Source organism: Cuculus canorus, chromosome Z (assembly GCF_017976375.1).
Source record: "Cuculus canorus isolate bCucCan1 chromosome Z, bCucCan1.pri, whole genome shotgun sequence".
Taxonomy (NCBI): domain Eukaryota; kingdom Metazoa; phylum Chordata; class Aves; order Cuculiformes; family Cuculidae; genus Cuculus; species Cuculus canorus.
In genome coordinates, this window is record NC_071441.1 from 57,033,269 (window position 1) to 57,057,457 (window position 24,189).

The window sequence follows — 24,189 nt, forward strand, 5'->3', positions numbered from 1 at the left end:
TAAGAAGTCTAATTATTTTGCTGCTATGAACCTAAATTACGACACGGAGGACCTGATTTTGCAGTTACAAATCACGCAGTGCTTTATGTAAGCAAGGTCCTACAAAAATACTTCACACCATCAACTGCATCATTGTAACTTAGAGCAATAATATATGCTAACTCAAAGCAATTAATTAATAGATATGAAATGATATTTTGAATTACTAATGTAGCACATTTATCAGGATTATATGTGTGACAACATTAAAACAAAGGAGTCTATTTAGCTCCATTTTTTACTTCTAACAGAAAACACTCAAATGAATCAACAAAATACTTGCTCTAGGACATGGCTTATTTTAGAAATGTGTTAGCCTGATTCAGCTAGATAACAGGAAATCCACAGAAAGACTATAATCCAATGGCATTTTGTTGAACATGAGCTACTACCTATCACATATATTACACCAAGATTTCAAGTGTCCCATGCTGTCTTCCACACACCCATGCCTTCCAATTACCACTATTAAATTCTGTTTTATCTAATGTTAGGTGCACTAGATATGGGTTTATTAAACACTGCAATTTAAAAGGCATTATTACTGTTACAAAAGATGCTAAAAAATCGACTTTATTGGCTCAGCATTATAGTGAAAAATAAATTAAATAATACACGTTTTACATTTTATGCTAGGAAAGCATCAACTGATGGTTACTTACCACAGCAAAATACATATGTTTTATGATAGCATTTTTCATTTCACCACGCTGCACGCCAGACATGATTTTGTCCATTTGTTGTGCAGCAGAGAAACAGTTCATCTGGATATTTTCAGTATTTCGTATTTCATTCTGTGCAGAGCAAAAAAAAAACCTCTTCTCTTTAGTTTTAAAGCAAAAGCTGTTTTAAAGCATTAATGTGCCAAGTCCTTCTATAAGTGCTAAGTCTTTCTATACAATCTATTGCAAGCCCTTGTGTTCATACACAAGCTTATGTAACTATTCAGGGGTCTATGTTAAGTCCCAGGTAAAAAGCTGGTGGTTTGGAAACAAACCACTGATGTAGTTGGAAGCTATAGTGTTGGAATTATCAATGCAAGCTTCCCCATAACTGTTGTTCCTAGCTGACTTTAACTCTGAACCACTCCCTGTGGCTGGAACTGGAGCTGTGTTTCCATAATGGATTCTTCTGTGAACTTTCAGGAAACCTAAAACCAAAGCCCACACTTTTTCAATTAATCAAAAATGCAGTAAGGATTTTTTTAAGACATTTTTTCATCACTTTGCCTATGATCATACATTAACTTTATGGAGGTCCCTACAATGAAACCTTTTCAGCTCTTGCCCATAAGCCTGAATGAAACTAGCAATTTAAAAATTTAAAAGGTGAGTTTTTTTAATTAATTCATACTCTAACATCACCTATTGTTTCAACCTATTTCTTCAGTACAGGGAATCAGAAAGTATTTCTCAAACTGGTTGCCAGCCCACACTGAAAACTCTCAGCAAAGCCACAAGAAATTTTTTGTCAGTAAAGAATAACAACAAAAAATTAAAAGTTACTTCAGGATATGAGAATGACACATTTCAGTACGTTTCAATGTATGCTTTTGATCAAAGATAAACAGAATAAAGCACCACCTTTGTTTTAAACAAATTCACACGTAACTACAAACCCAGCCTCCCCCTGCAGCTAAAAGCGCTAAGAAAGGCGATTCAAATGAAGCGTTCCTCTTCATTAGAGCGCTAATGGCCAGCTTTTATTAGGATCAGGTGGGGAAGCCTGGAGGTAGCGTGCCTTCTAATTCAAACACCTACAGCTAGTGGATGAATCAAGTATGGGAAACACGGGAAATAACAGTAGGCAAAAATCCACACTAAAGCATGCAATAATAAGATGCAAGCCATGAACTGTTTACACTTAACGTTTTTCAGATAAAGTTTAAACCTCTGCACAGGTTTCCTTTTTACAGATTTTTCTCCCTTAAAAGCATAATTTGAGCCAAAAGTATTTGGCATGTGAGTAACAATATTGTAAGTACTGAGCTTGTTGCATATTACAGAAGAGACTTGAGTACTTTTGGTAACTAGAAAAAAGCTCTGAACAGCTTTGATGAGCCAGCAGTTGCTGAACTCTGCACTATCTAGTCTTTACTTCTTGTGGCACCATCTGCACATTATTTTCAACATGCTTATAAGAACACTTAGATACAAACAATTTATGGTACCACTTTGGCAAAACTTGATGAATTCCAGTGTTCATCCAATAAAGCATTTAAAGTCTCTGTTTAAATTAAAGTATGAGACTGGCTCCCTTGAACTGATAAATTTGACACATTGTAGGATCAAGTCATTAATGACAATCCCAGAGTATTGCAACACTAGAAATACGAAGTTGAGATTATAAAAACAGATAAAGACGAAGCAAAGACTAGCTCAAAAAAAAATCACAGCAAAAATAGACAATGTCAGTGCAGCTCCACACTGGAAAAAATGAAAATACTGCTTTGCTGAATTCAGCATCTGAACATGTATCTGGGTGTTTATTTTTGCTACAAGGAATAGTCAAAAGAGCAGGACTACAGCTTTACAAAGTCGGAATGTTCTAATGAATAATATGCCAAATACTTCCACAAGGGAGAGAAAAGAGCACGTCCATAACATTCTTTGATAAAGCCTAGTATAGGTGGACAAGTGTTGTGATTTGATAGCCTATGTTTTATTCTTTTCCTTTTAAGACCAGGCGTTCCGGCAGTTTTCTGAGTTCTTTAGATGCATTTAAATAGAAAGCTAATGCTCTCTCAGCCTCCAAGGTGAGTTACTTTAATGAAATTGAAGAAAAATAGATATGTGCAAGATAATGGACTGGTTGAGACGGGAACTTGCTACCACATCTGGGAGGAATACAGGGTGCACAGCAAGAAACACTTGATTCTCATAGAGATCAATAAAAGGTGAAGTAGTCATAAAACCTTGACACTCATTCCTCTATTCAATGTAAATGTCTATCTTAGCTGAAAGGTGTAATAGAGAAAGTCTCCCGCAACAAGTTTCATTAAGAGAGCAAGCACTAGGCTGAGATCCCGTGTTGGTATGCATCAAGGCCTTTCAACTCTCTTCTTACCTTTTGTTAGCAGATTTACTGCTCATTAAAACAGGAAGAGTAAAGTATATTCTTTGATTTGAAGAATCCAAAGGATTTTCAAATGAAGTAGGTTATTTCCAGTAACAAGCACAGCTTTTGACCCTACTTGCTTTCAAAGGTAGTGTTTCCAATCAGCAGCTGACTAAAATCATCCCAGTCTGAAGAATCACCACACTAAGAGAGTCTCCCGAGTCCTTTGAGTAGCCTCAGGTCACAATCCTTAAGAGTTCTGAACAGAGCACCTCAGTCACAGAATAGAGTCATAGAATTGCTAGGCTGGAAAAGACCTTTGAGAACATCAATTCCACTGTACCTGTCCACTGCTAAATCATATCCCTAAGCACCTCATCTGCCCATCTTTTAAACACCTCCAGGGATGGTGACTCAATCGCTTCCATGGGCAGCTTCTGCCAGTGCTTGAGAACCCTTTCAGTGAAGAAGTTTTTCCTAATGCCCAATATGAACCTGCCCTGGCACAACTTGTGGCCATTCCCTCTCATCCTATGACCTATCATTTGGGTGAAGAGAGCAACACCCACCTCTCTACAACGTCCTATCAAGTAGCTGTAGACAATAAGGTTTCTCCTCAGTCTCCTCTTCTCTTGGCTAAACAGCCCCAGTTCCCTCAGCTGTTCCTCATAAGACTTGTTCTCCACCCTCTTCACCAGCTCCATTGCCCTTCTCTGGACATGCACCAGGACCTCTATGACTTTCTTGTACTGAGGGGCCCAAAAACGAACCCAGGATCGAAGTTGCAGCCTCACCACTGTTCAGTACAGGGGCACAACGACTTCTCTGGTCCTGCTGGCCACGCTGTTTCTGATACAAGCAAAGATGCTATTTGCCTTCTTGGCCGATAGTCAATAATGAGTAGTGCACCTGGTAAGCAAACAGCCACGAAACATGAAGCTTCTCTCTCGCTTAGGAAATGGTAAGAATAAATTCTAGCTCTAGCAAATTCTGTATATACAAGAAAATTCACTGAACAGTGACCTGTCCCCTCATAGCAGGTGCAAAGATGAAAGAGAAACAATCCGCTTTTCTCACTTTGCTCAGTCTTTGGAATCATTGCTAGTTTAACTTCAAAAGATCCAGTTTTGGAGCAGAATAGTAAACTTAGGGCTCTGAACCATTTGATATTGCACTGGCTGCTTCATCTGACTTAGCCACTTCAACAAAAACCTCTGTCTCTCTAGAATGATGACTTCTAGTGTGGTTTCTCTCTGCAAATAAGGTCCACCAAGGCCCTTAGGTGTTATTGGATCTGATGACATATTGTCTCATTTTCTACTTTAGTCAACAGAAGAAAACTACTGCAGGGACCCTGAAGAACCCTCTTCAACCAACCAATAAATACCGAGCTTGCATTCTCAAGAACTTAACGCCTTTGAACAGTAAAAAAGTTTTGTCATGAATGGTGACAGGTTTTCTAACACGGGTAGAGACAAAGTTGAATCTAGTCATTTTTGCAGATATGAGCATCATGTGATTTGAGTGGTACGGACTCTAACGTTTTTTGAAATGCAGTCATTTCTGACCTCATGGATGAGAGTTCTGCAAAAGGAGAAGCATTACAGTATATAAACTGTTGGTATACGAGACAATCCCAACAAGTCCTCTCGGCATGCTGATCTGTCTCATAGTGGTGCTAATTTTAGATATGTTCTTTAATTTACTTACCTCAAAAAGGTAATCTCCTAGATATTGCAAAGGGTAGTATTGAGGTTTGGAGAGACATTTTCTGTTTTGCATAGGAAAAATTTCGTCACTGATGAATATATGGGTTATATTGTGCTCTGCATTTTGAGAAGAACATATGGTTGCCTTTCCAGCTTGAAGAACTCTAAAAAAAATATATTCAGAAAGATGTATTTACTGCATTATATTAATACTGCCCAAAGCAACATTATGATTCACAAACTACAATCATGCAACTACAAGGGTTCTAGATTTATGACACTGCCCAACTTTCAATAGGACGTTAAAGAGATGCCTAATAGCCTTCACAAAAGGAAAGAGCCCACTCAGCAAGACATCCTTCTCTTCACAATGCAATGTGGTTAACTATAATCAATGTACATCTCCCACATGTGCTTTACCTGCACACTTTTCAAAGATCAAACTTGGCAATAGCAGCTATAATGCAATAAATTATGTCCCCCTCAATGATGACAGTCTTTCAATGTTTTGCAATAAATTAAGTAGGTTGCCAAAAATGGAATGCTGCTTCTCTGAACTGTAACGATATTTTCATTATGCAGGTACACTTTCTGACTTAATTTTGGAGTCATCCACAGCATTTGGTGCTCTCCAATATAATACACAGAAAATAGATCTGTTTGTCTTTGGGACACCATTACATTAAGAATTTCTTCAGGGGCAATTTCAAGGGCAGTTGTACTGCAGCTACCAATCCGTCTTTCAGAAAAGACGATAGACCACAATAAAATGGTAGAAGAAATAAGGTCTCTTGGCATGCTAGATACACCTTTTTTCTGGGTATGTAAAAAGAAAAGGATGCTGTTCTCACACACTTGCCCCTCCAACAGCTAGGCACAAAAGACAGGAAAAGCATAGAAAGGGGGGAAAAAGACAGGGTGTTGTAAATATTAGCGAAAAATCAAGCTTTCTCCAAAGTATTCACAACAGAAACCAGTAATTGCTGTAGACAAAAAATATCTGTTTCTCAGTTTTCTGACTAAGTAAAACGATCCCCATGTTGGTGTATGGGAAACAGGAAAAAAGAGATTTCTTCCACAAAACTGCCTGTTCAACCTGTCTGTAGCTCCTGTTAAAAGTTATTTCTACTGCAAACAGAGAGTTCAGCAAGACAGCATTTCAACAGTGTTATCATGAACTCTGCATAAGCATTTTTTATGGAAAAAGAAGCATCAATTTTCACTAGTGTAGCAGGATAAGCACATCTTTCTGCAAGACATCACACAGTAAATCTTTCTGCTTAGGCAAGAGAATGGCACAATTATAATGTTGGCAAATCAGGAGATGGTTACTTCAGCTACACCTCACTTCATCTTTATGAACTGCAAAGAGAGATGTTCTGTAAGGCAGCATACAGCTCTGTCCCACTGTCAACCACAAAATCAACTTCTCTGCTTGCCTGCACATCCCTGGCATGCCCAGACCCGAGGAGAGCTCCTAACTAACTGAGATTTCAATAGAGGAGGAGAATAGGGCAGTACCTGCTCCTGCACTGAATTCACTGAAGTTATAAATCGTATCGGGGGTGGGGGTGGTTTGCTTTTACGGTACCTGAAGCAAACATTACTCAACATGCTCTGTTTAGGATGCAATGTAGTATTTAAACCATGAAATCCAAATGTGTAAGAAGAATGGAGTCCAAATCCGTAGAGGGTTGGAACTGGATGATCTTTAAGGTCCCTTCCAACCCAAACCATTCCAAGATTCTATGAATAAAAAAAAAAACCAACCTAGTAGTCCCAGAATTCCTGCACTTTAGTTGTGTTCCTTTTTCTCTGCTTTTCCTTTATGCTTTCATCCTATCCCTTCCAAACTACATGTGTTTACATCGTATCAGACACACCTGTTACAGTACAGATCAGGTCTTCAGAGCTACAAGAAGCCCTTGCATAGATGTGACACAAAAAAACCATCACAATGTGGCCCAGAACTGTAGGACACATTTCACAGCTGGCCCAGAGCACCCATCCAAGGGAAATAATGTATCCTGTGCTGCTACCTTTTCCATGTAACATTCATAAAATAAACCACTACTCATAAAAAACGCAAGCCTATATTTCTTGCCTCATGAAGAAAGTTTCTGCTAGCAGTTTACTTAGGATGAGAACGCAACAGAACATGTGTTGTTTATGACACTACAGTAAAAGAAAGCAAGACAAGCTGTTAAAGTTATGTTAAAGTTAATTTTATGACAAAAAGTATCAAGTATATTAATGAAGAAATAAGTCAGAGTTTGAAGAGCCGGAGGTTGTTATGGACTGAATAATGGGATAGAAGAACAAAGATGGGTTCAACCATACAAGAGGTTTCCCATCATTCATTATTTAAGCTTTAAGACATGCTCTTCTACCTTCTAATAGATGCCATTCGCTTATCGCCTTCCTTCACAGGGAGGATGACGTTCCATCTGTGGAAGGCGCCTGGAGCATAAGAGTGTTTCAGTTCTTCGCGCCATCTTTTAGGTGCAGATTGCATTTGAGGTGAATAATGGGTGTCTTTTTCAATTTCATATCCCCATTCATACGTCGTTTCATCAAGCCATCTACCACTTTCGGCACTATCAATTATGTACTCCTTAGTTAGTATCCATTTCCCTAAAAAGCACATGAACTGTCAACCACAAAAGATTTTTTTGTTCAGACAAATGGCAATCAACTTAAGATCTAATGTAAAATTAACTTCAACCTTTCTCGTGCGAATAAAAGTTGGAATTCTAAGTACCATTTTAAAAACTTCTTCCTACAACAATTCTTTTCTTCACACTTTAGGATCAGAAATCTAATCTCAGAATGCCACTAGAAACGAACACTTTGTTTTCTTTTAAGCGTCTTATGCTTCTTGGGACAAATACTTGTCTATCTCCTCAAAAACCTGCAAATGGAATCTTCCGGCTTCCCAGATTGTTTTCCTATGACTTCCACAGAGCCTCGCTTATCCCTTTGTTTTTAATAGCATCTGACACTTTTATAAATGTACTAAAACTCAGTAAACTGAAGATACATTTCACTGCCAACGATTAAAGAGGAATGAAGGTTGTGGCAGGCAAGCTGCTTCTTTTATATACTCTTAATGTTACTTGCACTGTGAATGCAGTGAATATCAGTACTAGGGGAATATGGTTTTAGACTTTTGTCTTCCCCGTTTCTTCTTTTCACATCCTTTTCTCTCATCCTTTGGCTCCACCTCCTCCGCCTCTCCTCTTTCATCTTCTGCATGTACTCTTTTGATACTGTAAGTAACGATCTTCCCCTTTTTCTCCGTCTCTCTCTCTTCTTACAGGTTCAGGTCAAGAGCTGCGGTTAGTACCCTGCTCCTGTATTGAAACACTGCCTACAGAAGATACTGCAAGAGAAATAGACTTGAATTGTATGAACCTAATTGGTTTCACAGAACAGCGGTGTTGACTGGAAAAACGTAACCATACAAGAGCGCAGATGGAACTTCTATGTAACCTAGCATAGGTACCAGTAAACTTCGGACTGCAAAAGGGACGCTGTGCAACACTGTCCATCTCATCAGCTAAGAAGATCATCAAGAATGGCATCCTTGTTTGTATTTCTGTTCTCCTTTGGGGAGTTCTAAATGGGTCTGAACATGATCTATTGCACTTACTTGTGAAAAGCTGCAGTACAATGAATGCGCTTTCTCTGCCATCGAGGGCAAGAGTAATGATTAAGCAAAACCAGCACCTCTTCTAGGACTAAAAAGTATCAGATGGTATTGGGGAAGATTCACCACCACAGAAACATGACAGAGATCTGCATTACCACGTGGACACTGCATGTTTTATTTGCACTCAGTTCAAGAAAACATCTCCATATGTTTTCAATCCCAAAAAGCAAGAAAGCACCAATTCAAATGTTTATAATAGTTTAAATAGTGCAGGGATAGGATGAGGGGAATGGTTTTAAGCTGAAAGAAGGGAGATTTAAATGAGATCTTAGGGAGAAATGTTTTCTTGTGAGGCTGGAGAGGCCCTGGCCCAGGCTGCCCAGATGAGTTGTGGCAGCCCCACTCCTGGAGGTGTTCAAGGCCAGGCTGGACAGGGCTTGGAGCAGCCCGACCCAATGGGAAGTGTCCTTGCATACAGCAGAGATGTTGGAACTGGATGGGCTTTGAGGTCCCTTCCAACCCAAACCATTCTGTGATTCTATGAAGTGCTATGCCGCAAATCTACCTGTATTTTAATGCTTGTTTCCCTCATGGAAACACTTGGTTTACTTTTCTTTCTATTAGAGTACAACCAGAACTTTACATCAGTACAAGGAGTCTTCTGTGTGTGTATACATACATATACTCTAGCTATGACAGATGACCAAAAACACCTACTAATATGGTATATACGTACAAATATGAAATAAAGAACTTTACGTACACCTTTAAACCCAAATCTTTATTTAGTTTGTTGCCTGTTACCTTCTAAATTTAAGATTACTCAGGCAAAAAGTGCTTCAACTCTTTGGTACAATATGATAGAGGGAAAATAAAGATCATGTTTAACCAGTTAATAGATCGATATTGCAAAACCTCATAACACCACAAGATTTTCTAGAATCACTATAAAATTCTTTCAGGTAATCTATGAACAAATAAATCTTAAAATACAGAATGCTCATTCCAAAAGAAATTGTTTATGTATGGGATTTCAGCATAGGCCCTAGGAAAAAGTAAAGCAAGAGGAAAGACCAGAGGCATGTGTCAGAAAGGCAAAAGCCTAGTATTCTCTCTTGCTGCACAAACAGGAACTTTCAGGTGGTGACCTTGACCAGCAAACGTTGTGTGTGAATCTGGCAAGAAAAACATGCTGACTACAGGTGCCCATAGTCTTTCCATCCCCTTTTCAAGCGATCTGTTTTTAAGTGCCTGTATCCTTTGGATATGACTTTGTGATTTAAGTCATACATAAAAAAACTTTCTGTTTGGGCAAACATGCAAAACAAATAAAGGAAGGTGGCAGGAATAGAATTTAGGGAAAAATCCAGACCAAAAAAAAAGTAAATCAGAACTTGAACACAATATTATGTTAAAAATTAATATTAATGGGGAAGAATAATGAGAGATCATAATACAGTTCATTCACAAAATGAAACCAGGTACCCAGAAACCTTTTATGGGTCATTTCCACATTAAGATCCTATGAATTTTTACAGCAAAGCTTTTACTCACCAGCAGCACAAGCAGCTAGGAACTTCTCACTCTTGCACAGTCTTTTTGCTATAAGATGCGTACAGTTTCTGTATTGCTGATAAAACAAAACCAAAACAACACACTTGTATCACCGGAAACAGCTTAACTTCCTTGGGCGTTTATACAGAACCCTAAAGCACCATGCAGTCCTTCATCTTACGGCTTACATCTTTTATTTCTGCTCTAACCATCAGATGCTTTAGCGAACAGTACCTTATCATCCAAAAAGACACAGTCCAGGCGGAACAGCCATTCTAGCAGTGCCTTTTTCTCCTGTTTTTTAAACCCAGTTAACTGGATTATCCGCTTCTGGTCGTCACTGGCCATCTGAGAGCAGAAAAATAACAAAAAGGAGACATTAACACACATAATGCACATCACCAAATGCTGTTTCCATGATGTTTCCAGAACTTCCTACTTTTCCAAGAAAAAGCGGAAACACTCCATGAGGAACGAATGCAACTTGATGGTGGTACCTGGCATCTGGAGTTGCCCTGCCTGCTCCAGCCAGGATACCCAGGTGGTGGTAAGGGGGGGATACCCAACATCCACAGCTGCCTCTGCCCGCTCCAGCCAGGATACCCAGCATCTGGAGCTGCTTCTGCATACTCAAGCTGGGATATCCGAGCAGCTCGGCATCGAGCCTGCTCCAGCTGGGATAACTGGGCAGTACCTGGTATCAGGAGCTTGCCTTGATATCCAGATGCAGAGGATATCCAGAGGAGCAGTAAGATGGGTGGGGAAAGTGTACCCGGCATCTGGAGCTGCCCTACCAGTTGGGATACCTGGGCAGAGGGAAGAGGGGATACCTGGCGTCCACAGATGCCTCCGCCTGCTCCAGATGAGATACCTAGGCTGTGGGAAGAGGGAGTACGAGCATCTGGAACTGACCCTGTCTGCTCCAGCCAGAAAACTTCGGCAGTGGTAAGGGAGCAGGAGACTGCAACTGGAGCTGTCCTGCCCTCTCCAGCTGGGATACCTGGGCACTGTGAAGAGGGGATACCTGGCATCCACAGACGCCCCTGCCTGCTCCAGCTGGGATACCCAGGCAGCGAGAGGAGGGAAGACTGGATCTCAAGATGCTCTGAATTTGGGAGGCTCCCTCAGGGAACAGGCACCGGGATGCAGGGGGAGAATCCAGAGAGGGTATCCGGGGGGGTGGGGGTATCCGGGGAAGGGATGCAGGAGGCGAGATGCAGGAAGGGGATGCAGAGTGCGGGGATGCAGGAGGGGATGCAGTAGGGGTGATGCGGAGGGGGGGATGCAGCTGTGGGTGTGTGTGGAAGCAGGGGAGGACGCAAGGCGGGATGCAGGACGGGGATCCTGGCGGGGATGCAGGGAAGGATGCAGTAGGGGGGATGCAGGGAAGGATGCCGTAGGGGGGATGCAGGAGGGGATCCAGAGGGGGATGCAGTGGGAGGGGGAGGTGGCGGGGAGGCGGGTATCCCGCCTGCCACCACTTACAGACGCCGCGGGGGTGGCGGGGACCCCCCGGTCCGGTCCCGTTTGATGCCTCCCGGACCCGTTTGATGCAGTCCGGTCCCGTGCGACGCTGCCCGGTCCCGTTCGATCCCGTTTCCCATGCGCTTCCCCCACGCTCATCTTTCCTCTCCCCCTCTTCCCAATCCCCCGCCCCGCCAGTGTTTCCCGCCTTCCCGTTTTCCCGTCCCGCCCCGGATGTGTCGGCGCGCTCGTTCCGGGCTGTTGTCACTGACGACCGCGGTCGCCGTGGGTGAGTGCGAGTGTCCCGCGGTGCACCCGCCCCGGGCAGGGGGAGCGGGAGGGGCGGGGGGGATGCGATGGGAGAGGGGGAGCACCTGGAGTGGGAGTGGAGGGTCTTCAGTGGCATGGGATGGGTTGGGATGGGATGGAAATGAAGGGGCTTCAGTGGGGTGGGATAGGATGGGATGGAATGGGATAGGGAGGGATGTGATGTGATGCGTTGAGGTGGGATGGGATGGGGTGGGATGAGACGGAGTGGAAAGGGGTGCTATGGGTGGGATGGGGGGAATGTAGGGGAGCAGCTGGAATGGGATGGGAAGGGATGCAGAGGGATAGGGTGGGATGTAGTAGGATAGGATGGAATGTGATGCAATGCGATGGGATGCAGTGGGATGGAATGCAATGGGATGGGACAGGGTGAGATTCAATGCAATGTGATGGGTTGCGTTGGGATGGCATGTGGGTTAATGGCTAGAATGGGAATGTAAGGTCTTCAGTGGGATGGAATGGGATGGGACGTAGTGCGATGGGACAGTGGGGTGGGATGGGATGAGGGAGAACAGTTGGGATGGGAATTGAAGGGCTTCAGTGGCATGGGATGGGATAGGATGGGATGGAATGCATTGGGATGGAATGCGATGGAAAGGAATGTGAAGGCATGGGGTGGGATGCAATGCAATAGGATAGGGTTGAATAGGATGGAATGGGATGGGATGCAGTAGGATGGAATGGGATGTGGGGTAACAGCTGGGATAGAAACAGAAGGGCTTCCGTGGGATGGGATGGGAAGGAATGCAATGGGATAGTGTGGGATGCAATGCAATGTGATGGGTTGAGGTGGGATGGGACAGACTAGAATGGGATGCAGTGGGACGGGATGGGGTGGGATGTTGGTGGGCAGCTAGGATGGGAATGGACACAATGGGATGAAATGGGATGGGGTAGGGGAGAGCAGTTGGGATAGGAAGGGATCAGATGCGATGGGGTGGAATGGGATGGGATGAGGGGGGAGAGTCTGAGCTGGGATGGGAGATGGTGTGTAGCTTGTGAATTTGGGGAATGACAGATGGGATGAGGTGGGACGGGTTATAGTGGAATAGAATACAGTGGGATGGGATGGGGTGGGATGGAATGCGATGGGATAGAATGTGATAAGATAGGGTGGGATGCAGTGCAGTGGGATGGGATGGGATGGATGGGATGGGATGCAGTGGGGTAGGGTGAGATGGGATGTGGGGTAACAGCTGGCATGGGAATGAAAGGCTTCAGTGGGATGGGATGGGTTGGAATGGGATGGATGGAGTGGGATGCAAGGCTATGTGGTGGGATGGGGTGGGATGGGACAGAATGGAAAGGGATGCAGTGGGGTGGGATGGGGTGGGATGTGGGGGAGCAGCTGGGGTGGGATGGCAAGGGCTGCAGTGGGATGGGATGGGATGGGATGCAGTGGGATGGGGTGGGGGAGAGTGGTTAGGATGGAATGCGATGGGATGAGGGGAAGAGGCTGGGCTGGAAGGCTATGGGGTGTGTGTAGCTCGTGGATTTGGGGCATGACAAATGGGATGGGATGCGATGAGATGGGACGCAGTGGAATGGGGTGGGACATGGTGGGATGGGATGCGGTGGGATGGAATGCAGTGCACTGTGGTGGGATGGAATGTGAAGTGATGGGATGGGATGCAGTGGGATGTGATGGGATGTGAAGTGATGGGATGCAAGTGGTGGAACGGGATGTGATGGCATGGGATGGGATGGCATGCAGTGCAATGCAATGCATTGTGATGGGATAGGGTGAGATGAGGTGCAGTGGGATGTGGTGAGAGGCAATGGGATGGGGGAGAGCATCTGGTAGCCCCTAGATCCCTGTTGCCCCCCTCTCCCCAGGGCTAGAGGAGTGGGAAGTGATATGATTGGGAGTGTGCAAAGACAAGGAGACCCAGCTGGAGCTCACAGAGGTGCAAGTTGTAGTATGTCTCCTCTGCAAAAGGCTGGAGAAGCAGGAAAGAATCAGAACTATGGAATGGTTTGGATGGAAGGGACCTCAAAGCCCATCCAGTTCCAACCCCCCTGCCATGGCCAGGGACACCTCCCACTGCATCAAGTTACTCAGACCCCCATCCAGACTGGCCTTGAACACCTCCAGGGATGGGCAGCCTTCATTACAAGAAATGTAGTTTCTGATAGCACTTGGACACTTAGAAAATCTTACACTGTCATTTCTCAGGTCTTCCTGATCTGTCACCTACAGTTTTGATTCTACCTCTTAATTTCAAATATTTAAAAAGAAATCATATTACATTGGCACGAAATTTACTTTACAGACTTGTGATAGACATTCTTGAAAAATGAAGGTCCACAGACAATAATTTGAGTTTTTTATGATGTAATGTAGAAGAGCAGCTGACTAAAGAGGCATAAATTCTTCATCGAGGGTGGCAGATAACAGAACAGAATTTAGATGAGTTAAACCTTCCTACCAGATGCAAAATGAGACAATCATAGAATGATTTGAGTTGGAAGAGACCTCAAAAACCATCTACTTCTACCCCTTTGCCATGGGCAGGGACACCTCCCAGTGGATCCAGTTGCTTAAAGCCTCATCCAGCCTGGCCTTGAACAACTTCAGGGATGGGGCAGTCACGACTTCCCTGGGCAACCTGGGCCAGGGCCTTCCCACCCTCATCATTAAGAATTTCTTCCTAATGTCTAATCTGAATCTTCCTTCTTTCAGCTTAAAATCGTTCCCCCACATCCTGTCCCTGCACTCCCTGATCAAGAGCCCCTCCTCAGCTTCCCTGTAAACCCTTTCAGTTCTGGAAGCTCCTTTAAGGTCTCCCCAGAGCCTTCTCTTCTCCAGGCTGAAAAAGACCAACTCTCTCAGCCTGTACTCGTACAGGAGCTGCTCCAGCCCTTGGATCATCTCCATGGCCTCTTCTGGACCTGATTCAACAGATCTATGTCCTTCCTTTGCTGAGAACTCCAGAACTGAATGCAGGGTTCCAGGTGAGGTCTCACAAAAGCCAAAGAAAGGGGGAGAATCCCCTCCCCCACTCTACTGGTCACACAACTTTGGATGCAGCTCAGGGAGATCCCAGGAAGGGACCAAGTATTCCTGGTCTCCAGCACCCTTTTCTCTGTACCTTAGAGAAACTGTCCCTCATGGCAGAGATGGCTGATCCTCAGGGAAGGTGTCCAGGGGCTGCTGCTGAGGCTGTAGTCAAGCCTGATGTTTTGATGAAGGGGATCCTGCTCCACTTGCCTCATTGGTCCATTCTGGAAGTAAATGTTTGATTTTTTCAAATTACAAAACAACACAAAAGGTCAGGATAATGTTCAGATTGTACCAGAATCGGGTTGCACCCAACTTAGAAATGCCAAGGTTACAATTGTGAAACACTGATTTGGTACCTTCTGTGTATAAGATATGAGTTTTGATTGGTTCTTGTGTCATGGAATGCAGGTGGGGGCGAAGTTGGATGAGACTTTGAGCAATTTGTTCTAGTGGAAGATGTCACTGCCCATGGCAGGGAGGTTGAAACTGGATGGGTTTTAAGGTCCAGCCAAGCCAAATAATTTCATGATCCTATAATAGTACACAAGAATTTCATGATCCTATAATAGTACACAAGAAATCTGTTGGCAGTTTATAATGAATAAAATTAGCTTTGTAGAATGTTTAACAAGGCCAAGTGCTGGGTCCCCCACTTGGGACACAACAACCGCAGGCCTGGGGAAGAGCAGCTGGAAAGCTGCCTGTCAGAGAAGGATCCGAGAGTGTTGGTCAACAGCAGCTGAACATAAGCCTGCAGTGGCCCAGGTGACCAAGATGGCCAACAGCATCCTGGCTTGGATCAGCCATTGGGTGGTTGGTAGACCCTTGTACTTGGTGCTGTTGAGGCCACCCTTCAAATCCTGTGTTCTGTTTTGTGTCCCTCACTGCAATAAAGACATTGAGGGGCTGGAGCGCATCTAGAGAAGGTAACAGAGCTAGGGGAGGGTCTGGAGTCCAGGAGCTGAGAGAGCGGCTGAGGGATGTGGGGCTGTTTAGGCTGGAGAAAAGGAGGCTGAGGGGAGACCTCATTCTCTGCAACTCCCAGAAAGGAGGTTGTTTCAAGGTGACTGTTGGTCTCGTCTCCAAAATGACAAGTAATAGGATGAGAGGAAATGACCTCAAGTTGTACTACAGAGGTTTAGACTAGACACTAGTGTGGCGTATTAACATGCACGGACTCAGCTTTTGTTTCAAGCTATGACCAAGTTTATTGTTACAAGCTCATATTTATACCTTACTAAAAATATCAACACCAGTCCCACAAGTCCTTCATAAAAATTTACAAAGCATGTTCTTCCAAGCTTCTCGTGACTACTGTTATTGTTTTCATGCCTTCTTGGTTTTGCCACTTATGTTGATTATTCTCAGGCCAGCAGCTCACTAGATATCAAATGGCTGCTCCAGCGGCCCAACAACACTCATGGCTATTTCTTGCTCACCATCTCTTCTGACACATTAGGAATTTTTTTTTTTTTACCCGAAGACCGGTGAAGCATTGGAAGAGGCTGCTCAGGGCAGTGGCAGACTCTCCATCCCTGAGGGGAAGACTCTTTTCCAAACTCAATGATTCTGTGATTCCCTTTTTTACTCCATTTTTTATACAGTTGGAGAGTAGAAAGCACACATCCTGATTCAAGCCAAAACAAAAAGGATAATTGACTTGCCTTCTCAGAGAACTGAATGTCCTCTCTCCCGTTCCATTAAATTCCTCTGTGACATTGGACAAGTCACTTTGTACCCATTGAGACAGCTATTTCATTGTTAAGAACTATAAACTGAAAAATGTGTGGCAAAACCTTCACAGGTTCCGCGCATTTGTCACTGCAGCTTAGATCAGTGGACACAAGAGACACGTTGATATTCCCGTGGAAAGAAAACCCAAACCAACTAGCTGCAGACATCTGGAATTTGGCAGCACATTGGACACTTGGTTTTTAATCTATCTGAAAATTCCAAATATGAAAATGGAAAAATAGTTCTGCTGGACCTTAGCTGGGTCTTGCATTGCTGTTTATAAAGTATTCTTGTACTGGGAATGCTCACTCAGGCTTTTCCCATCTTCTGATTCCTTAAAATTGCAGCTGTATTTTCGTATGCAAGCACGAAGACGTAACCACCAGCTCTGCCATCAGTCATTGTTATTAGTGCTGCTGTAAAATCTTTAAACATCTACTTGAATACTCAGATATAAATGGTTCCTTTATTGCTTGCATTTTTAGATTGACAATGAAGATAGTTTTATTTTCCATTTTGTACCTGCTGCACCTTCGCTTTTTCATGATTGAGTTGTCTGCTCTGTGAAGGTCTTTAATTCTTGTAGCTAGAGTGCAGAAAAGCAACACCCTGTGTTTTACAAAACGTTACCTACAGTTATTACCACGCTTAACCTATTGTCTCTAAATATCTTTGTTTGATAGTCAAAATTTATCTTATTTAAAATCTAGGAGCACAGTTAATAAGAATAAATAGTTCTGAGTTTATTCACTCTGGTAAGGCTGATAAATAATGATGTTTGGATTAATATATTTTCAAAGTAAACTTCTTAATTCATATTAACTACTGCTAACTGCTAATCGGTGCTTAATTAATTACTAATAGGAATTCTATACCACAGGCTGAAGAAGTCTTCAACATAAAGTGTTATAAATTTCAACACAAAATGCTGTAAACTGGCAACTAGTGAAGAAGTTGCATACTGATCTGATGACCATTTGTTACCTTTGAGGGAGAAATATTTTCTAAATAGGTTTATTTTCTTTGTCTGTGGCACATACAATATATGGAATCAAAAGAACGGAAACCTCAAACATGTCATGTCTTTTTTTCACTTTAAAATACATTATTACTGAAGTATAGCTTTAAGAAGTTCACCTCAAAAGACCTTTGACATCATTGAGTCCAACCTTACCTGCCCACAAGTAAACCACATCTATTTGGAGGACCTCACCACTTCTCCTAAAGCTCCTGGGACTACAGATCTCAAAAGGACATTGCCACCTCTTTCCCTACCATAGAATCATAGAATAGAATGGTTGGAAAAGACTTCTGAGATTATCAAGCCCAACTGTACCTGTCCACCGCTAAACCACATTCCTGAGCACCTCATCCACCCGTCTGTTAAACCCCTGCAGGGATGGGGACTCCACCGCCTCCCTGGGCAGCCTCTGACAGTGTCTGAGAAGACTTTTGATGAAGAAATTTTTCTTATGTCCAGTCCAAACCTGCCCTGCTTGAGGCAATTTCCTCTCATCCTGTCACCTGCCACTTGGGAGGAAAGACCCTCAGCCTCCTTTTCTGAGGCTAAACAGCGCCAGGGCCCTCAGCCGCTCTTCATAACTCTTGTTTTCCAAGCCCTTCACCAGCTTTTTTGCCCATCTCTGGATGCGCTCCAGCGCTTCAGTGTCCCTGAACACCTCCTAATTCATTACATTTTTTCTTATTTACAAGGTTTAATATTATCTGTGGTAGGTTTATGGAGCAGCCTTTTTAACTGACATTGCTTTCAGTAGCTCTAGATTTCCTTGTTCTTTTAATTTGTTTGTCAAATATATGGTTCAGTGGCTCACTATTATAAACTAAGTTTAAGCTGTTTGTGTCTGGTTTTTACACGGGTACCTACTTTTATGCTTTCTCTTCTGAAGTATATGTGGCACCTTTTACAAATATTGAAAAGGGCCTTGCAACTGTTTTTTCACTTATAAAGTTTCTAATTACATTTTAAGCACCATCAAGAATGTCTGTACAGCTCCCATGTCCTCAGTTCTTTAAGAAGTCAATATCATAGCAAAAAGCGTTCCCTTTTCTCTTTCATAAAAGATGTTTAATGACAGTGTTTCAGGTGCCCATCTCTTTTAGACTTCTGTAAGTGCTTCTTTTTTTTTTTAATTTTATTTCCTAGCAAGGAAAAAAAAGTGAAGTTTCATTTTCATCCCACTGTTCTACATTTTACCCTGTACTTGTTGTTTCCTTCGTGTTCAATACATATGTGTTTCCTCCATGTCTTTTGACTTGCATTTTCACTTTTTGTATATTCCCATAGATGGCTGTTTTCCTTCTCATAATGTGTACTGTTCTCCCAGCCTCACTGATGTAGCCATGGTCAATGTGAACATTGCTGAACTATGCCCTTAAATCCTACAGCCTCTTTCTGCAGCCCTTCACCGCTTTACCCTCAACTTTGCAGCTTAGGGTTGTGGATTTTTGTGCATTTTGAATTTGTATGTTGAAAACAGTATGTAATTTCTTGCAGTAATTGAGATGCAATCCACACATGGACAACTTTTACACTGTGAAATACAATCCAGCACATTGTTTTATATAGTGGAACATATCTTGCATTATGTGAGTCACAGAATCATAGAATTATTTGGGTTGGAAGGGACCTTAAAGCCCATCCAGTTCCAACCCCCTGCAATGGGCAGGGACACATTCCACTGGATCAGGGCCTCAAAGCCCCATCCAGCCTGGCATGAACACCTCCAGGGCGGAGGTGGTGGGCGGCCACCACTACACTGTGCAACCCAGGTCAGTGCGTCCACACCCTCATTGTAAAGAATTTCTTCCTAATGTCTAATCTAAATCTTTCCCACTCCATTTTAAAACTATTCCTACTCATCCTGTCACTCCATGACCTTGGAAAAAGTCCCTCCCCAGCTTTCCTGTAGCTTAGAATACTTTCCATCATGTGAAGAAGTTAATCAGTTGACTGATTAACAATGTCAGAGTTTAAAAAATTACTCATTAGAGCTTGTTCCTTATGTTGCCTCAACATAACGTGCACGCTTGTTTGACAAAAAAACCCACAATGCCACAGGCAAATTTTGGTCAGACATTTTGTAATCATAGCTTTGTAAAAGAAACCCAGTCCTAAAACATTACGAAACATCTCCATACTGCTGTTGTGCGGAGAAAAATCTAACTTTGTGCTCTGTTTTAAGTCTGTGTTTAAAGTCTCTTCAGTGTGGAGCACTGATGCTGGCTTTTTTTGAAACCATGGAAGAGTTTATTTTCTTCCATAGTGATAAGGGATTCCAAGAGTTAATAATAGTGATAAAAAGTAAATATATATATAATATATATTTTTATGTTGTAGAACATAGTATATATATATATATATATATCCACAGAAGCTAGAAAAACTAGCTTTTTTTTCATGAGCTGGTGAATGTAGGAATGTCAGAACAAGCATTGTGAAAGTTGTTGCTTTTCTTCAAGCCTTACTGATGATATAAACTCTCAATTATTGTTACTTTGTACTTGTATTTAGAAACATCTACTGTCTGTTGAAGACCTAATGTTTGTATTTCCTGTGACCATTTTTCTTAGGTAGAAAGTTAATTTTCCTGAGCATTGTAAGCCCAGCCTCTTCTATCTCCTGGTGTTCATCTGTGCCAGGTTGGACATCAGGAAAAATTTCTTCACCAAAATGGTTCTCAGGCCCTGGCAGAGGCTGCCCAGGGAGGTAGTGGAGTCCCCATCCCTGGAGGGGTTTAAAAGACAGGTAGATGAGGTGCTCGGGAATCTGGTTTAGTGGTGGACAGGTATGGTTAGGCTTGATGATCTCAAAGGTGTTTTCCAACCATGTAGCTCTGTGGTTTTATGAGTGTATGACTCTATGATCTGCCCTTCTGCCAGCTCACATTTCATTGATGTAAGTCAGTGAATCAGCGTTGAGCAACAAAACATAGGGAGCACAGCACAGTATGTCCAGCAGCTCAGTCCATAGCTCTTCTAAATGTGATGCCATACCATATGCTGTACATATATTAGCTCACTGATTAATGAATTACTGAACAGCACTTTATTAGTGGACTCCATAACTTTGAAGAAGGTGTTCTTTGCTTGTTTATAATACAGGTAGTTGAGTGGTTTCATTTTGCTTTTAATATTTACCTTTCCTACCATGTATAGTTCTAGTTTCTTGCCGTTTCTTGACGTGTTAGTTCCTGCCTGCTTGGATCTTCTTTCTTAATGATATTACTGTTCTCCTGCCCTGACCCAAATCCGCTATACATGCCTATAATACTTAATTGACCCAATTCCCCCACTGACCTTCTAATATTTCCTCCTATGCAGGAGATCTATTCTGATGTGATCAGCAAATTTTCCTTCATAAGAGTCCTTTCATCTTTTTTTGTTTCGAGAATACGCAAAAGCACATTCAGATTCTTTGTTGCTTTCTTTTTCAGTCTGTTTTAAAATGTGTTTTATTTGTCTTTTGTGTATTATTTTTCCATAAATAACTGCAGTCAGATTGGTAAATGGCAGCAGAAATTATAAATCTTTCCTAATAATTCATAGAATCATAGAATACTGGAATAGTTTGGGCTGGAAGGACCCAAACATCATCCAGTTCCAACCCCCTGCTATGGGCAGGGACATCATCTGTTGGACCAGGTTGCTCGAAGCCCCATCCAGCCTGGCCTTGTTCATCTCCAGGGATGGGGCTTCCATGACTTCCTTGAGTATATTATATAATATGATATGGTATGAAATATTTGTATGTTGTTAAACAGCAATGTATGTACTCAGGACACTCCAGAATGGTTTCTTCTCTACAATAAACTCTCTTCCCTTTACGAGGGCTGAAGGTTCATCAGCCCAGCTGAAGTGCATGTACAGCAATGCACGCAGCATGGGCAATAAGAAGGAGGAGCTGGAAGCTGTTGTAGGGCAAGGTGACTATGATGTCATTGCCATCACAGAAACGTGGTGGGATGACTCACATAACTGGAGTACAGCTATGTTGGGATATAAACTTTTCAGACGGGACAGGAAGGGTAGGAAAGGAGGCGGGGTAGCCCTCTATGTTAAAGAGTGCTTTGATACTCTTGAACTGGATTACGGTGAGGACGGGATCGAGTGCCTATGGGTTAAAATCAGAGGAGCCCACAAGAAGGGGGACTTTGTGATAGGAGTCTGTTACAGACCACCCAGCCAAGAAGAAGCAGCTGATGAGCTCTTCTATAAACAGCTGGGGACAGTCTCTAAATCTCTGCCTCTTGTCCTTGTGGGAGACTTTAACTTTCCGGATGTCTGCTGGGAGTACAATACAGCAGAAAGGAAACAGTCTAGGAGGTTCCTGGAGTGCATGGAAGACAACTTCCTTGCACAACTGGTTAGCGAACCAACAAGGGAGGGTGCCTTCCTAGACCTGCTGTTTGTGAATAGAGAAGGTCTTGTTGGGGATTTGACGGTTGGAGGACGCCTGGGATTAAGCGATCATGAGATGATAGGGTTTTCAGTTCTAGGTGGGATTAAGAAGGGGGTTAGCAAAACAGTCACATTAAACTTCCAGAGAGCAGACTTTGGCCTGTTCAGAAGGTTGATTAGCAAAGTCCCATGGGAAACAGTCCTTCAGGGCAAGGGAGCCCATGAGGGTTGGGCGCTCTTGAAAAACGAAATCCTAGCAGCTCAAGAGCAAGCCATCCCTGTGTTCCGGAAAAGGAGCCGGTGGGGGGAAAAGCCAGCTTGGTGGAGCAGGGAGATCTCAACAGGTGTCAATAATAAGAAGCTCTATGTGCTTTGGAGGAAAGGACAGGCATCTTGGGAGGACTACAGGGACAAAGTGAGATCGTGCAAGGAAAAAATCAGGAGGGCCAAGGCCCAACTAGAAATAAAACTCGCTAAGTCTGTGAAAGACAACAAAAAGTCTTTCTACAAATACATTAACAGGAAAATGAGGATGAGGGAGAATATCCAGTCTCTATTGGATGCAGAAGGAATAACAGTGACAGGGGATAAGGACAAGGCTGAGGTACTTAATGCCTTCTTCACCTCAGTATTTAATAGCAAAGAAAGTTGTTCCTTCTGTTTACAAATCCAAGAGTTAGAGGGGCAGAATGAGGCTCCCATGATCCAAGAGGAGGTGGTTAGAGACTTGCTTGCCCAGCTAGACGCCCACAAGTCTATGGGGCCGGACGGGATCCACCCAAGAGTATTGAAGGAGCTGGCGGATGTCCTTTCCAAACCCCTATCCATCATCTTCCAGAGGTCCTGGCTGACTGGGGAAGTTCCACTAGACTGGAGGCTGGCTGATGTTGTGCCCATCTACAAGAAGGGTTGCAGAGGGGATCCGGGGAACTACAGGCCTGTCAGTCTCACCTCAGTGCCAGGGAAAGTCATGGAACAGGTAATCTTGAGTAAATGAAGCACATGCAAGAGAACCGGGTGATCAGGCCCAGTCAACATGGGTTTACAAAAGGCAGATCTTGCCAAACTAACCTGATCACTTTCTATGACAAAATCACTCAACTACTGGATGGGGGAAAGGCTGTGGATGTAGTCTTCTTGGACTTCAGTAAAGCCTTTGACACAGTTTCTCACAGCATTCTGCTTCAGAAACTGTCAGCCTCTGGCCTGGACAGGTGCACACTCTCCTGGGTTGAAAACTGGTTGGATGGTCAGGCCCAGAGAGTGGTGGTCAATGGAGTTAACTCCAGCTGGAGGCCAGTCACAAGTGGAGTTCCTCAGGGCTCAGTGTACTGGGTCCAGCTCTGTTCAATGTCTTTATCAATGACCTGGATGAAGGCATTGAGTGCACCCTCAGCAAGTTTGCAGATGACACCAAGCTGGGAGGAAGTGTCGATCTGCTGGAGGGTAGGGAGGCTCTGCAAAGAGATCTGAACAGGCTGGACCGCTGGGCTGAGACCAATGGGATGAGGTTTAACAAGGCCAAATGCCGGGTCCTGCACTTGGGGCACAACAACCCTATGCAGCGCTACAGACTGGGGGAAGAATGGCTGGAGAGCTGTACGGAAGAGAAGGACCTGGGGGTGCTGGTTAACAGCCGACTGAACATGAGCCAGCAGTGTGCCCAGGTGGCCAAGAAGGCCAACGGCATCTTGGCTTGTATCAGAAATGGGGTCATCAGCAGGTCCAGGGAGGTTATTCTCCCTCTGTACTCAGCACTGGTGAGACCGCACCTCGATACTGTGTTCAGTTCTGGACCCCTCACCACAAGAAGGATGTTGAGGCTCTGGAGCGTGTTCAGAGAAAAGCAACAAAGCTGGTGAAGGGGCTGGAGAACAAGTCTTACGAGGAGCGGCTGAGAGAGCTGGGGTTGTTTAGCCTGGAGAAGAGGAGGCTGAGGGGAGACCTTATTACTCTCTACAACTACCTGAAAGGAGGTTGTGGAGAGGAGGGAGCTGGCCTCTTCTCCCAAGTGACAGGGGACAGGACAAGAGGGAATGGCCTGAAGCTCCGTCAGGGGAGGTTCAGGTTGGATATCAGAAAAAAAATCTTCACAGTAAGAGTCATTGGGTACTGGAACAGGCTGCCCAGGGAGGTGGTCGAGTCGCCTTCCCTGGAGGTGTTTAAGGAACTGGTGGATGAAGTGCTGAGGGACATGGTTTAGGGAGTGCTAGGAATGGTTGGACTCGATG

General features: G+C 43.6%; 2 protein-coding genes across 6 annotated transcripts in view; one reads left to right on the plus strand and one right to left on the minus strand.

Moving 5' to 3' along the window:
• Positions 1-11,636, minus strand: part of SLF1 (SMC5-SMC6 complex localization factor 1) — a 50,701-nt gene extending 39,065 nt beyond the window's left edge. The window contains exons 1-6 of one of the 2 annotated variants that reach the window (XM_054055206.1): positions 11,497-11,636; positions 10,246-10,359; positions 10,012-10,087; positions 7,196-7,439; positions 4,807-4,969; positions 702-833 (exon numbers count right to left, since the gene is read on the minus strand). In XM_054055206.1, the coding sequence (XP_053911181.1) occupies positions 702-833; positions 4,807-4,969; positions 7,196-7,439; positions 10,012-10,087; positions 10,246-10,359; positions 11,497-11,634 (867 nt within the window). In that variant the 5' untranslated portion in view covers positions 11,635-11,636. Of the gene's footprint in view, positions 1-701; positions 834-4,806; positions 4,970-7,195; positions 7,456-10,011; positions 10,088-10,245; positions 10,360-11,496 lie in introns of those variants that run through there. The other variant, XM_054055207.1, reaches the window with a different exon arrangement.
• Positions 11,637-11,711: 75 nt separating this feature from the next.
• KIAA0825 (KIAA0825 ortholog) overlaps positions 11,712-24,189 on the plus strand; it is a 279,595-nt gene continuing 267,117 nt past the window's right edge. For all 4 annotated transcript variants that reach the window (XM_054054846.1, XM_054054849.1, XM_054054850.1 and 1 more), the window contains exon 1: positions 11,712-11,764. The gene's annotated coding sequence lies outside the window, so the exon portion shown is untranslated. The remainder of the gene's footprint in view (positions 11,765-24,189) is intronic.